The sequence below is a fragment of the Saccopteryx bilineata genome, chromosome 2, assembly GCF_036850765.1.
Source record: "Saccopteryx bilineata isolate mSacBil1 chromosome 2, mSacBil1_pri_phased_curated, whole genome shotgun sequence".
Lineage (NCBI taxonomy): Eukaryota > Metazoa > Chordata > Mammalia > Chiroptera > Emballonuridae > Saccopteryx > Saccopteryx bilineata.
Window position 1 is genome coordinate 214,751,396 of NC_089491.1, and position 16,437 is coordinate 214,767,832.

At 37.8% G+C, this 16,437-nt stretch overlaps 1 protein-coding gene across 2 annotated transcripts in view; it reads left to right on the top strand.

The window, feature by feature from the left end:
* JAM2 (junctional adhesion molecule 2) overlaps window positions 1-16,182 on the top strand; it is an 89,640-nt gene extending 73,458 nt beyond the window's left edge. Inside the window, exons 6-11 of one of the 2 annotated variants that reach the window (XM_066259100.1) lie at window positions 338-540; window positions 3,777-3,876; window positions 8,332-8,439; window positions 10,696-10,711; window positions 13,464-13,506; window positions 15,546-16,182. In XM_066259100.1, the coding sequence (XP_066115197.1) occupies window positions 338-540; window positions 3,777-3,876; window positions 8,332-8,439; window positions 10,696-10,711; window positions 13,464-13,506; window positions 15,546-15,578 (503 nt within the window). In that variant the 3' untranslated portion in view covers window positions 15,579-16,182. The remainder of the gene's footprint in view (window positions 1-337; window positions 541-3,776; window positions 3,877-8,331; window positions 8,440-10,695; window positions 10,712-13,463; window positions 13,507-15,545) is intronic. The other variant, XM_066259101.1, reaches the window with a different exon arrangement.
* Window positions 16,183-16,437: the final 255 nt, after the last annotated feature.

Genomic DNA, 16,437 nt, shown 5'->3' on the forward strand with positions numbered 1-16,437 from the left:
GTCAAGTCCCACTGGTGGGGGCAGTGATTGCAGTGGTGGAGCTATATTATCTACTGCATGAAATTATTAGACACCCAACTTCATGTAGATGTATCTTCAATACATGGCTTTCTGAGGTCACCATGGGTGTTGAGACCTACTTGGTGGTGGGAAGGGGCTGGGGAGCGAACGACTGGAGAATCATACGGGAAGCTTTTATGGATTCATGCAAGGAGGCAGTAGGTCTTTTGAACACATAGCTAGTCTCTGTCACAGGTGTTTGATAAATCTTTACTTGGCTGTTAAAATTTTTGTTCAGCTTATAAATAACCAATGCCATTTGACTCCCACCCCTCAGTGGCTCCAGGAGTTCCATCATGTGAAGTCCCTAATTCTGCCCTGAGTGGGACTGTGGTAGAGCTGCGATGTCAGGACAAAGAAGGGAACCCAGCTCCTGAATACATATGGTTTAAGGATGGCACCCGTTTGGTAGGGAATCTAAAACTTGACACCCAAAGCACCAACAGCTCATACACCATGAATACAAAAACTGGAACTCTGGTAAGGTCATTGCAAGCCTTGGCCTAATAACTGCTCTATATTTGGTGGAGGGAAAAATTGTTGGAACTAAAATGATGCAGGATAGAGGTTTGATCACATTGCTTGTTAAAGGAAAGGGCAGCAGAGAGGGTGGGGGTACATGCAAGGAGCCATGAGGGGAAGGACTGCTACAGGAGGTGGGAAGACACACACAACCAGGAGCGGAGCACACAGAGGTCTGCACAGTGACCTGGGACAGAGCCAGCCTGATTCCTGATGACCAGGTCGTTCACGCCAGCTGCCTTCCTGGCCTGGAAAGGTACTGTATTTCCCCATGTGTAAGACGTACTTTTTAAAAAAAATTTTGAGGTATAAAAACTGGATGTGTCTCATACAGTGGTTGTAGATAGATTTTTTACTTGCATTTCCCACTTTTTCGTGCTTGTTTTTGTGCTCATTGTTGAAGACAGTGGTTTGTCATCAGACACAAATGAGGACAAGCTAATGGATGGGAGTTTTGAGAGTGATGAGAAGTTGTATGAATTTTATGATGAATAAAACTTGAGTTCAATAACTTTATGTAATACCTTTTTTCTTTTTTCAAATTTCAGGCCCCAAATTAAGGTGCGTCTTATACATGGGGAAATCAGTAGTTAAGTACAGTCTCATATTTACAGTATCAGGGAAATGCACAAAATTTCTTGGGGGGGGGTGCCCTTACCTCAGTGCCAGCCATATAGGAATAGTGACTGTTGCCAACCTAGGATAGGATATCTGTCATTAGGCTCTTCTGAAACTAGATCAACAATTGACTCAATGTCTTTAGATTTTTTTCCAGATTTTCTGACTGATTAAAAAACCTTCCTAGGAATACTGATGGAAACCTATGCATATGCTCTTTAAAGTTAAGGACAATTTTTTGTCTCTGACTTTTCAAAGTAGGGTTGAAAGTAAAAATAAAGATCATTAAGCTTAAAACTTTATTTTTCATTCAAAGAAATACAACATGTCAGTTTAAAAATGTCTGATTTCCAGTAATGCAGAATCACTACCATAACCATTAAAAAAAACTTAAAGGCATGGTGCCTGACCAGGCGGTGGCGTAGTGGATAGAGCGTCGGACTGGGATGCAGAGGACCCAGGTTCGAGACCCCGAGGTCGCCAGCTTGAGCACGGGCTCATCTGGTTTGAGGAAAAGCCCACCAGCTTGAACCCAAGGTCGCTACTTGGTCTGCTGAAGGCCCACGGTCAAGGCACATATGAGAAAGCAATCAATGAACAACTAAAGTCTTGCAACGCGCAATGAAAAACTAATGATTGATGTTTCTCATCTCTCTCTGTCCCTGTCTATCCCTCTCTCTGACTCACTTTCTGTCGCTGTAAAAAAATAAAAATTAAAAAATATATATTTAAAAAAAAACAACTTAAAGGCATGGTAATAATAATTTTGATGAATTTTAAAAAGAGGGTATAATATTTCCTTTACACCTTTAATCTGTAAATACATAACATTTAAAACTGAGATTCTGTAGCTCATCTCTCTCCCTTCCTGTCTGTCTGTTCCTATCTCTGACTCTCTGTCTCTGTCAAACAAACAAACAAATAAATAAAAATGAGATCCTCTGGTAAATGACAAAGCTTATTAATAAAGTGGCTATATAACAAAGCCTATCACTGGGTGTGGCTCCTCCCCAAGGAAGGCCATGCTCTGGCCCTCTGGGTGTTAGCAGGCTCAAGTCAGCAGGTCCAAGTGACTTTACACTGAGAAATTGGGCAGAAAACTTGCCTCACACTTAGCTATATTTAGTTTTCAAATTTATTTTTTCTCAGAGCAGGTGATTAAAACCCCAAGGCCAGTCTGAAATGATATAGATTCACTTTTGTCAGCCTCAACCTTTGAAATATCTTTTTAAGTATTCTGGCTTTTGGGAGAGTGAGAGATAATTCCATAGAGTTAAAACAAACGAAGAAAAGCTTCAATCCCACCACTTTGAAGTATACAGAAAGGAGAAGTAGGTGGGTGGTGGGTAAAGAAAGTGAAAGAGGGAAAGGAGTCAACAAAAGCCTTGGCTATTTTTAGGAACATAATATTGCATGAAGATCAAAGACCACGGGGTTGGGGGAGTGCTCCTTAGAGATTCATGGCTCTCCTGGGTGCCTTCAGCAGTGACCACTGTGGGACCGAACGGGTGACAGGAAGGCACTAAAAGAATGATTCTGAGGACCCTCTTACCCTTTGTACTGGTCCCTGCAGTACCCTCTTACTGAGTCCAGGACCACTGCATTCATTCCTCCTTCCCTCCCTCCCTCTATCCTTCCTCTCCCTCTTCTTTCCTGACTCTGGCCTTCCCTCCTTCTTGTCTTCCTTCTTACCTGTCTGCCTGACATTCAGCCTTCCTTTCAGTCTTTTTCTTTCTATATGTCTGCCTCCCTCCTTCTCTTCCTTCCTTCCTCTTTTCCTCAAGGGGATAAAACTACTAATAGCAAGTGTGAAATCTATTATAGCCAAGTCTTACCTTTCAGTTGCTTTAGCACGGAGTGGAAGGGGCAAGGGTTGGACTTCATGTTTTCAAAATTTTCAAAAATTTTAAAACTGACAGAATTTAGAATCCTATGAACTACACCAATTTTGATTTTCTCGGGCTCCACATTGCTTCCTGGTAGGAACTCTGGTTCTTCAGAGGAGGTATTAATATTTGCTACTGCCCTGAATACACTATGACTTCAGAAAGTGTAGCAGTCCTTTTAGGCCAAGGAGGCGTTCATTTATAAATGGTGTTAACTAGAATTAGAAATACCTAGAAAAGTTAATACTACAATGAACTATAAACTCTAAGAGATTCCCATGCTCTTGTAACTGTACTACTTTCACAGTGCCATACACACACAAAAAAGGACACTTCATAAGTTTTTTTCTGTCAAACTGGAGACCTAGCTATTCACTCCTGCAGGCTTGGAAAATTTTTGAATTCACAGTTAAAGTATAAGATCTTAAGTCATTGAAAAGGAAGGAGTAACTTTAGGCAAAAATTCAAGGGACATGGTTATTTTAGGAGTCTACTTACAGATTTATTGCTTTAAAAATGCATTTGACTTTGAGTTGTAGGCATACAACAGAAGTCAACAGTTCAAATGCTATAGAGATGTTCACCTGAAACCTATGTACTCTTATTGGTCAGTGTCACCCCGTTAAATTTGATTTCTAAATAAATAAGTAGATAAATAATACTTTTTTTTTCCCTTTCACAAAATTCCAGCAATTTAACACTGTTTCGAAACTGGACAGCGGGGAGTATTCCTGCGAAGCCCGTAATTCGATTGGATCTCGCAGGTGCCCAGGGAAACGAATGCAAGTAGGTAAGCAGAAACATGGGGAGGAACATTTAAATGGTTTTCAGTTAGAAGGTGCAAGTAGTTGGGTGTGGAAGGAGCCAGGGGTGGAAAAGAGCTAAATGTTTGGGAGGATGAACTGCAGGGAATGTTTAAAACTACCTTGGCATGAAAGGTGTACTGTTTTCAATGCATCTTCCAAACAAGCCAGGAATATTGAGCATCATTACACTTTACAGATTTTTAAATAATAATTTTCCAAATAATTGTTTTGACACTGCTCATGAGAGCAATCTTCTTTCAGACAGTAGCTAAGTGTCTTCTAATCACTCAGGGTCAGGGACTTGGTATGGGAATTTGAATTCCAGCTCTGCCACATACTAGCTACACTGTTGAGCAAATTATTTAACTCTGTGCCTTGGTCTCCCCAAACTGGAGTAGTAATATACCATCTTCATGGGGTTGTTATGAAGGTGAAAATAACAGTTGAAAGTGTTAGAGTAGTACTGGCATATTGGGAGCACTCTGTGAGTTTGACTGTTTTACTTGTTATCAGGTTGTTGTTAATTTTGTCCATCTTCTGAAATACTATGCTTAGTCTTATTGCAAAATAGGCTCTCAAAAAAGACTTATGGAATATAATTATGGATCTAGGTTGCTATAAAAAGTAGCTGCCATATATTATGTTACACAAAATAAACTTCTTAGAATACAGTAAAATTAATGGTTAAGAATCCAGATTATATGAGTTTCAGAATAAGCATATTATTTTTTATCTTATTTTTAATAATTTAGTTTAATTCTTCCTTGAAAACCATGTGTTTTGAAAATGATTGTGTAATAGAGAGGGTTAAACTGAGATAGCACCCAAAGGACTAAATGTCACTCAGGAGGGCTGCAGCCTGAAGCAGAATACTGAGGGTTCTTATTGGTTCAGGGGTCGTCCTTAGGTTTGTGGGGTCAGAAATTCATTTTTCAGTGTGCTTAGACATGTACAGATAGATATATGTCCAGTAATGTGTATTGTCTATGTACAGTTAAACTCAGCATTATTTTCTGAAGAAAATATAACTCTGCCCTGGCCGGGTGGTTCAGTTGGTTAGAGCATCGTCCCAATATGTCAAGGTTGTGGGTTCAGTTCTCAATCAGGGCACATATAAGAATCAACCAATGAATGCATAAATAAGTGGAACAACAAATCAATGTTCCTCCCTCTCTTTTTCTTTTTCTCTCCCTCCCTCCTTCTCCCTTCCTTTCTCTCTAAAATCAGTAAATAAAATTTTAAAAATTAAAGAAAATATGTAATCTTATTAGACTTCAGGATATCCTAAAGTATATGCTATTTAATGATATATTCTAATTTCCATATGCAAGTTTGAATTTCCAGTGTTTTTTAAATTCATGGATACATATTATCCACCAAATTTATTCAGGTGTTGACATTGATAGTCAAACATAAACATTAACTTAAATTATTAAAAACTATCTTTCTCAATGCTGCTTTGGAATTATCATTAGGAAAATTCAACAGAACCTGTTATAAAAATTAAGACAATTCAATGTTTTCCTAACTTATTCACATACTAACTCATGGTGTTTACTGTAACCTTGTATCATCTATTACTATTTATTTCTTTCTTTAAATGGTCATGTTTAATTTAGCCCGTTTTAGCCACATCTTAACAAGTAATATCTGTGATGTTATGGTTTTGACATCCTAGTTACATTTTCCTAGCATGCAGTAAATAAATAAATTAATAGTTTGTGTTTTGTTAGTGATACCACTTTAATTTGAACATGATTTTCACATAAATATTCTTTCTGATTTAAGTTAGTTTAAAAGTTAAAATTTGTTTAATGTTCATCCATAGTTCCTAAGTATTTCATGCCTTTAATTTGAAATTTACATAATTTGAAATACATAAAAATTCATGAAATCTGGTATTCAGTTATCATTTTGAATTATCATGAATAACTTGTAACCAAAAGCAGAATCTACTCATTATTCTAAAGTTCCTTTTGAAGTATAGAAAAAAGCTAAATCATGAATTTGCTGATTATCCTAAAAAAAACTTACAGAATTTTAGCAATTTGATTCCTTTCCTTTTGTTTAGAATAAGGGTGACTTCCTTTTGTAGTGTCTTTTTTTAAAACAAAGAACACAAAATATTTTCATGTTTTGCAAAAGTTTCTCTTTAGTGAAGCATAAGGTGGTTGTATAATGTGTCAGTATCCCACAGTAAATGGCAAGGAAGATGAAAACAACTTACCTCCACCTTACAAGCCTTATAGCTTTCATTTCATTAAGGAAAATAAAATAAAGTTTATACCATGACTTAAAATTTAGAGGGTAATACAGTTTGACTTCTGTCTGCTTGTTTTGGTCAGAACTTGCTTTTTGGTTGAATCCTTCATAGATGTCAAGTTTATTGACAAACTATAGGACAGTTTCTTGTCATATAATATCCCTTAGTTTGAATCCTTCATAAATGTCAAGTTCACTGACTGCTACAAAGAAAATAGTAGGCACATTTTAGTTCTTAATTTTCCTGATATTATGACATATGTGGATTCCCCTCCCCTTCTCTGTTTTCATCCAAATAAATCAATAGCTAGATCTCACTGACCTCCTAATGCTCAAGTAAATACAAACTGAGTTTATACTAAGCAATAATTAATGTTTTCTGGTCAAATTCTGTTTTCTGTTCTCAGCCTTTTGAAAGATTTGTCATGTTTCCTTCAAAATACAAGTTAGTATTTCAATGGTAACAGAAAAAATTAATAACATACTTGGCATAAGGAAAAAAACCTAGAGACAGGATGCTTTTATGAAAAACAGAGTCACAGATAATATTTTTTTTAAATCTTTTCCAAAATATGCATTGCTTTAAAATATCTGAAATTACTGATGAGAAAAATGTTTCCTAATATTTTCTCCAAATAATGTGGTTATATGCTAATCGATACTTGCTTTTGAATATGAAACCTCTTCGAGGAATTGCTCCTTTAAAAAGCATAGGTGGCTCTGGCCTGGTAGCTCCTTTACAGCATTGTCCCAACATACCAAGGTTGCTGGTTGGATCATGGTCAGGGCACATATAAGAACAGATCAGTCAATGTTCCTGTCTCTCTCTCTCTCCCCCTTCCTCCCTTTCTCTCTAAAATCAAGAAAATAAACATTAAAAAATAAAGAATTAGCCAATGAATGCGTGAATGAGTAGAACAACAAATCAGTTTCTCTCCCTTTCTTTCTAAAATGTAATTTTAAAAAAGCACAGATACCTTACATGTTAATTAGTACATAGGAAGTATCTAAATGACAGAATAATGTGGCTCATGAAATCCTTGTGGACAAGATGGAGAAATATGATCCAACTTAAATGTTGCATGGATTCACAAATAGTTGGAGTCTACATCCAAAATATGTAGGGAGGTGTGTAATAGCTTGTTGCATAATTTCTTCTCTAACAAAGTCATGTTCATCATCTTATTAATGACTTGAGAGTATTTTTGATGCAATTCAAAATTGCAAAAATATTAACCTTGAGAGGTTAATAGTCTAATTCTTAGGCAACAGAATCAGAATCCAAAAACAAAATAAAAACAAACAAAAACCCTCAGAGATTGATGACATGGTAGTGATTTCAAACTTGGGTCAAAAAAGTTCAGTTGTATTAGGTTAGAGGAGAGATTAATAGCAACAGGAAGAAACTTTGGGGGAATTGAATTCATTTTGAATTTAATAGAATGAGTGTTCAATGGCATATATACATTTGTACACACACCCACACAAGCCTATATAAATTCAAGTATGTTTCTGACACTTAGTTTTATAGATTAGCAGTGGTATGGGCTTTCTTTGAGGTTGAATGAGTTTTCCATTATTTATGAAATTGATACAGATGATGATGTAGAAGAATTTTAAGTAAAATTTGGGGGGGCGTGGTAGAATACTTGTATTCCCTGAACTTTGAAGATCACTTCTAATCTGATATTTAATCTCATGAATTATTACATCTCAAATTGAATGCAAGAGAATACCATACATGTTATTTCTGGACCTTTTATAACTTAAGTCATGCCAACCATAGTTTTGCTTATACTTTCATTCAATTTTGAACCATATCCCAGAAGTGAGTTAGTTGAACAAAGCTTCAAAACCATGAAACACTCTACATTTATGGTATAGCTGCAAACAGGAGCTTTTTTGAATATTTTTAAACTAATCTTTTTATATATATATAATTTTTTAAAGACTTTATTCCTTTTTTTTTTTAGAGAGGAGAGAGAGAGAAGAAAAGAGGGAGAAAGAGAGAGAGAGTAGGGGGAGGAGCAGGAAGCATCAACTCCCATATGTGCCTTGACCAGGCAAGCCCAGGGTTTTGAGCCAGCGACCTCAGTGTTCCAGCTTTTTGAATTTTTTTAGTTTAATTACTCCCTCTGTTTGACATGAATTTACACATGATTTATTTTGGATTCCAGACGACCTCAATGTAAGTGGCATCATAGCGGCTGTCGTAGTCGTGGCCTTAGTGATTTCAATTTGTGCAATTGGCGTGTGCTATGCTCAGAGAAAAGGCTATTTTTCAAGTAAGTGCATTTCACCCTTTGCTAGACACTTTCTCTTATGAAGTTCTAAAAAACTCTGGAGAATGCTTTTCATTGCTTTTTCTGTAGTAGAAAATATCCTCGATGACATGCAGGTGAGTGATGAAGCACCTTGGCAAACGTAGGGAGGAGAGGCAGAGCCGCCTCAGCCCAGCATTCCTGGAGACACCGCGGAATACGCAGGAGGCTCCCTGCGGGGCACAGTGCAGCAGACCGAGACAGCCACCGGATGGATGTTTGTAGTACCTCATGTAGGGAAGAGCCTTTTAAGCTAGGAATTGTGTGTCTCAAGTGGTAAATTAATTTTTAGCTTTATGATAAGAAATTTCATTGAAATAAATCTGTCAACTGTTTTATCAATGGAGAACAGTGGAATGCTGAATGTCAAATTTAGCAAAACTGGGCCCTGGCCGTTTGGCTCAGTGGTAGAGCGTCGGCCTGGCGTGTAGAAGTCCCGGGTTCGATTCCTGACCAGGGCACACAGGAGAAGCGCCCATTTGCTTATCCACCCCTCCCCCTCTCCTTCCTCTCTGTCTCTCTCTTCCCCTCCCGCAGCCGAGGCTCCATTGGAGCAAAGATGGCCCGGGCGCTGGGAATGGCTCCTTGGCCTCGCCCCAGGTGCTAGAGTGGCTCTGGTCACAGCAGAGCGACACCCCGGAGGGGCAGAGCATTGCCCCCTGGTGGGCGTGCCGGGTGGATCCTGGTCAGGCGCATGCGGGAGTCTGTCTTGACTGTCTCTCCCGGTTTCTAGATTCAGAAAAATAAAAAATAAAAAAATAAAAAATTAGCAAAACTGTATTTAGGAGAGAATTGTTTGGTGAAAGCTAGAAACGTGTTATACTAGAGTTGCTTCTGGAGATTAATACTTCTTTATGTTTAGAACTCTTGTAGTCCTAAACCCCCATTTGGTGGTACATTTTATGAAAATGTGTGAGCTTGAAAAAGAATATTTTATTCTCTTAATGCATTTTCTTTCTTCTTAGTCTTTAAAATTATCTGAGAGCTCAAAAGCCCTAGAACTCCATCAAGTCCGTTAGGAATAGTGTATAAAGTAGAATTTTTGATACAGTAATATATAAATTTACAATATAAACTAGTTTTAGATCCACTGTTTCACAGTGAACATTAAATTTTTTGCTATTGTGTACATTTAAATTCCCCATTGTATTCTTTTTTTATTATTAATTTTAATTTATTGTGTTTACATAGAACATAGATTCTAGTGTTGCCCCGAATGCATCACCCCTCCCCCATATTCCCTTCAACATCTCCCTTGCCCCCCTCCCCATAGGGTGAACATTAATTTTGGAGTTTAGATTTAAAAAATTATTTTATACCAAAATAAAACAAATTTAAAAGGGGTTTCTAGTAATACCTATAAATAGATATTGTCATAAACTGTTTCCATAAACATGGTTTCAAGGATATTATTTATAATAAAGAATTGTTCTGTGAATGAAAAATACTCTTTATATGGTACTACAAATCTAGTACGGAATAATTTTAGGAATGGAATCTGCTGAGTCCCCCTGCTGGTCAAAAGTGAAAGTACAAACAAAACATTGTTCAGTCAAAATTCTTGTCATCTTTATCTCTGCTTTTGTACAAAGATTATATAAATATTTTTTGAAGATTTGCCAAACAATTTTTTCTTTAGATACTGAATTAAAGATTTGACTTGGGTATTAGTAGTTCATTACCTAAGAATGTTACTACCATTTTCATCTGGCAGAAAATCTTATCTAAGAGAATCATTTTCTTGAACTTGAATTTCAGACAGGACAAATCTGGCCTCCTGTTTTTTGTGGCCCCTGAGCTACAATGGTTTTTCCAAATGAACATTTGCAATCTAGTTGAAAATAGAGAGCACTAACTTTGAATCCTAATTAAGAGAAATATTATCTTCCCCCAAGAATTCATTCTTATATGTAGTAGACACAAGACTTTATTATTATATTTAAGATTTTACCAATAAAAATTTTGGAAGTTTGTTTTCTGTCATTATATAACTACCTATGATATCTCTCCAGTTTTACCTCTTGGCCCACAAAGCCTAAAATATTTGCCATGTGACCCTTTACAAAAAAAGTTTGCCAACTCTTGATGTAGAAGGTACAAATATCAGCAAGTGAGACTCAAGACTGAGAAAAAGAAATTAAACTTAAATTGATTTTTATGTGAATCCATATCATGCCCTGTTAACTCTCATATTAATGACATGTACCTGTTCTTTTGTAGAAGAAACCTCCTTCCAGTAAGTATACTTTCTTACAATGCATGCCTTTCTCCTGTATCTACAAATTTTCTGTCAATTATCTGTTTAAAGTCAAAAGTGGGAAGTTGAGTTATTTGTGAAGGTTTTTAATCCTGGGGGAAGTGCCTGTGTCTCAAATTCATCAAGAAATATGTCCCACCTCGGGCCTCTTCCTTACTTGCCAATGATGTTTAATTGCCCAAAGAAGTAACACATTCATTGATTTGACTTAGTAGACATTTCCATAGTACTACCTTAAAAATATATTTGTCATCATTTGCTTATTTGAGATTTTTCTAAATAAAATTTTACTCAACAATTATTTTTACATTTAATTAAATGCTGATTCTATACCCAACATGTCTTAGGGAGTGATGATACAGCAGTGAACGAAGCAGAAAAGCCCCCCTGCTTTATGAAGCATACATTCTAGTAGAGAAGAGTGGGAAGTAATCAAATGTGTAAACTCTGCAGTATGATAGGTTATAATAGGTACTATGTAGAAAAACAGCAGATAAGAGAAGAGAGAACCACAAGGTAGGAGTGGAAATAGTTTTTGTCTACAGCTGTGGTTAGGGAATGCCTCACTGTTGAGGTGGCATTTGAAAAAGAGCTGAAGGGACCAAGGGAGCAAGTCATGTAGCTATCCATGATAAGAATGTCCAAGCTCCCGGGAGAGAACAGATGGAAAGATCTTGAAGCCAGGTATGCCAGGAGTATCTGAGAAACATCAAGAGGATCATGTAGCTGGAGCAGAGTGAGGACAATAGAAGAGGTGATGAGTGCACAGATGTAGCAGCAGCCGGATTATATGGAGCCCCTTCTAGACAGTTGTTGAGGAGGTTGACTTTGGTTCTGAGTAAGATGGGCAGAGGGGAAGCATCATCTTAATTCCAAAAGGTCACACTGACTGTATATTGAGAATAAACTATGAGGTGACCAAGGGTGGAGAAGGTAGAAAGACCAGTTGGGAGACTACTCAGTAATCTAGACAAAATGGCAGCTAGTTTCAAAGCAGTGGTATTGGAGATTTTGAGAAGTGATAGTATTTTGGATATATTTTTAATAATTTATTGATTGATTTAATGTGAGCTCTGAGAAAAAGAAAAATCAAGGATGGCTCCAAGGCCATAAGAAGGATGGTGTTCCCATTTACCAAGTGTCCAAGATTTCAAGAGGAGCAGGTTTGAGAGTTTTGAAAGGGGCAGGTGAAGAGGTCTGGAGTGTTTTGGAATTTTACGATCTGACATGCCTGTTAAACTTTCAAGTACTAGTGGTAATCAGTGAGTAACTGGATGTATGAATCTGGAGTTTGGAGAAACATCTTAACTAGAGTTAGAAATTTAGGCATCATTGATGCATGAACCTGGATGAGATAGATGACCAGAGTCCCCAGTTTATGTGCAACTGATTTATGACTGTCCTTGCATGTGTGGAAATGGCAGACCCAACCTTTGAGTCTATGGGCATTCCCTTTTATACTCAGCTGCCATGGTTTCAGATGTTTTGTCATCTCAATCTTTTGAAGGCTTAGCTGCCATTGATTTCCTGTCCCCAGACCTGTTGCTCACCACTGGTCTCTGAGCCTCATAAAATTTCAATAAAAATCTAGCATGAGGTCCAAGTTATCAGGACTAATGATAGCAAAAGGAGTAAATTCAGAAAAGAGCGGTAGTCTGATGGTATAGCCTCCCCCCTCACCCCACCCAAATCCTTGTTAGGATTTCCACTTTTATTGAATAAAATGGAAAGTAACTTAGGGTTTTGAAGAAAAAAGCTGGCACTGGTGAGGTGTGGGGGGTTAATCTTCCCTTCAATCACAGTGTTTCTATTAATCCAGGTAGTAATGTGTGAAGCAGTACCATGACTCCTATATACCTCTCCCATTTATCAAATCATGGCCCCCCAAATTTGTTGGATAATGAATTAGATGCTGTAATAGTTTGCTAGAGTTGCTATAATAAAGTGCCACAAACTGAGTGGCTCTAACAACAGAAATTTATTTTTTCACAGTTTTAGAGACTAGAAGCCCGGGATCAGGGTATTAGCAGAATTGGTTCCTTCGGAGGGCTGTGAGAGAAGCATCTGTCCCAGACATCTTTCCTTGGCTTATAGATAGTCTTTCCCTGTCTTCACATCATTGTCCTTCCTTGTCTGTGTTAGTGTCTCAATTTCCTTTTCCTATAAGAATACCAGTCATATTGGATTAGGGCCCATCCTGATTACCTCATTTTAATTTAATTACCTATTTAAAGACGCCATCTCCAAATAGGGTCACATTCTGAGGTTCTGGGACTTGGGACTCAACATTTGAATTTGGGGGTGGGAGGGTCATAGTTCATCCTATAACCATAGTCACCACATAAAACTTTCCATGGAAAAAGTGAGATTTGAGATTATAATCTCAAACTTTAATAATGATGTCAAATGTGACTAAACTGATAAATTAAAAGTTACTAAATCTCTGTTCTGTATATATATTCCACAAAAACTTTAGTATAGGAACCCTAGGCTACAACTAGACACACAGGCTTCACACACAGAGATACTTTGTTGCATGGTCTTCTCTGAGAATACTATCTATAAATATAAGAAGTTTAGTTGGTATTTCAGGCTTTTTTAGTATCGGACTACAATAAATGTTCATCTTCCTGTTGAGAAAATGTATGGAGGTAACATTAACTGAAAGAGGGTATGTGTTTCTGAATTGGAAATGATGTAATAAATGTTGCCTTTTATATTCCACAAACAGGAAGAGTAGTTCTGCATCTAAAGACACTACAATGAGTGAAAATGTGAGTATTCTTTTTTTTTTTTTTTTTTTGTATTTTTCTGAAGCCAGAAACGGGGAGAGACAGTCAGACAGACTCCCGCATGCGCCCGACCAGGATCCACCCGGCACGCCCACCAGGGGGCGATGCTCTGCCCCTCCGGGGCGTCGCTCTGCCGCAACCAGAGCCACTCTAGCGCCTGGGGCAGAGGCCAAGGAGCCATCCCCAGCGCCCGGGCCATCCTTGCTCCAATAGAGCCTCGGCTGCGGGAGGGGAAGAGAGAGACAGAGAGGAAGGAGGGGGGGTGGAGAAACAAATGGGCGCTTCTCCTATGTGCCCTGGCCGGGGATCAAACTCGGGTCCCCCGCACACCAGGCCGATGCTCTACCGCTGAGCCAACCGGCCAGGGCCAATGTGAGTATTCTTAAGGCATATTTATAGAATGAATGTGTTTAGGGGATAGACAAGGAAGTAAAGTAATTGTGTGGAAGTTATGAATGTTCACTTTTAATATACTTTGTACTAGTGTCTATTGCTGGTCCTTAGAAGGCACTAAATACATGTTAGCTTCTGTCTCTGTCTGCGGTGGCATGACAAAACTGCCTGGCATTTTATAAAGCAAGGAGGTTTTCTTACACCGTTATTTTTACTTAAAATGTTTTCTATTATTAGTCACCCTTTTAATATCAGTAAGGCTGGCATTATCTACTCCATTTTATAGATGAGGAAATTAACACCCACACTCTCATAGGCTCTCTGTGGCAGAGCTGGAAACCAGGCACTGCCGTGTTGTCAGCTTGACCACGCAAGTCATTTCTGCAAATCCGTGGTCCCAGAACATTCTTTGGGTTATTTAAAGCATTTAGAAATTTTAAGGATATAGAATATCTCTGCTGTTGCTACAAGGAACATCTTAGAAATCCTTGAAAAGGTACAATTATTATCGAACTTAGATGGCTAAGGGAACTTAATAATTTAGACGTTGGGACCTTCAAGTAACTCTACATTCATAAACACTACAGTGAAGCAATAAATACATTGCTCAGACCTTGTAACTCTTTGGATGGATATTCAACTTTCTAGATTATTTTTCAGAAATACAGTGTCGGGAAAGAGGTTTCCAATGTGTCTCAAAGCCTAAGCCCTTTCTTTAAAAATGGCGCACTGGTTCTCTCAGTTCCTTAGTACTCACTCTATGGCAGGAATTCTTTTAGATTTTCTTTCACTAGAATTTAGGATAAATCATGGACATCAGTGTTTTAAAAACTTAAGTGATTCTGATAGACACTGATATTGAACACCCACAAACTGTTCTATAGATATTTTTCTTTCAAAGTTTTTTTAAATTGCCTACTCCAGAAAATGTCAACCACGGAAGTCATTTTATTTTGTAGTTTACTATACAGAAAGCATACTATTCTTTAATAAGCAGATAAGCAGTATGTAACACTCCACCTTTGTTCCTACCATTTGTGGAAAATATTCTTTGAATGTAAAATAAAATAATCTCATCCTACCAAAAGTTAGTGATACTTTGTGGCTGAGTTGAAAGAGCAAAATACCTTTTACTAATTCTTTGTCTTCCTCTGAATTGCTCTCATCAGAGAGCGAGAGTCTGCAGTTCTAGTTTTGCCGTAAAACAGGGTTTCTCAACCTTCACACTATTGAAATGTTCTTATAATTTTTATGTAATGAACTTTTATAATTCTATATAATTCTGAGTTTTAGGGTGCTGTCTTGTGCATTGGAGAATGCTTAACAGCACCCCTGACCTTCATTCACCCACTAGATGCCATAGTATACCCCTAGCAAACAAGGAGCAAGCAAGCATGTTCCTGCTCCAATCCCATTCTTATTTATTTAGTCTTTAAGCACAGTTTCAAAGATCATGTCTCCTAATATTTCATTATTAAATCCACATAAAATAGATTTAATTATATATATGGTGGTTTATCTGTAAGATTTTCATAGTGAATTTAGCTTTCTATTTATAAGATTTACATATTTCTTTAAATATAAATTAACATAGTATATTTAAACTTTGTTTTTTTTTCTTTTCATAGGATTTCAAGCACTCAAAATCCTTTATAATTTAAAAGAATTCTGCTTTTGAGATACACCATACCACAGTTGTTAAACAAGTTATTAAAAGATTTATAAAACTCTGCTTTGTCTTACATTTGCAAAGAGGCGCAGAAGGAGATGAAATGGGTATTTCATTAAAATTTGTATGAGCACTAAATCACTTAAATTCTTATTTTAATCAAATAGTTCTTGGCTTCTGGTCAAGATGGCAGTATAGGTAAATGCTGTACTCGCCTCCTCCCATGACCACATTAAAATTAAAACTAAATTGCAGAACACCCATCATTGAAAACTGCCTGAAGTTTAGCTGAACATAAGTTCTATAACTAAGGATATACAGAAGCCACTTCAGTCTGGAAGGAGGGGCAAAGACATAGAATAGGCTGGTCCCATACCCACTTGTGGTGGTTAAAAATCAGAAAGGATATCTTGGCTGCAGAAGTCCCTGCTAAGGAACGAAGGGTCCCAGCCCAGGGTTCCAGAGCTGGAAAGAGAAGTCCCCATGTGAAAACCAGCAGGAACTGTGGCTGAGTGTGATGGGAGAGCTGCTGGAGTCCCAGGCTTTCCTCTCAAAAGCTCATGCATGGATGTACTGGGACTAACTCACTGAGCTCCAGTGCTGAGACAGCAGCACAGAAGAACATACGGGGAGGAACTGAATTTTCTGGCATTAGAACAAGAGCTGGAGGAGCAGCTTTTTCTCAAACAGAGGTGCTGGCAGAGGCCATTGTTCCTTTGATGAGCCCTATTCCCACAGAGCCAGTTCTGAGTGTAATCTGAGCTTACGCCAACCTGGCTATTCCTGTTTTCCCTCTGACCCTGCCTATCCAATTTTCAGGTTTACTCAAGCCATTTCCAGTGGGTTTTGAA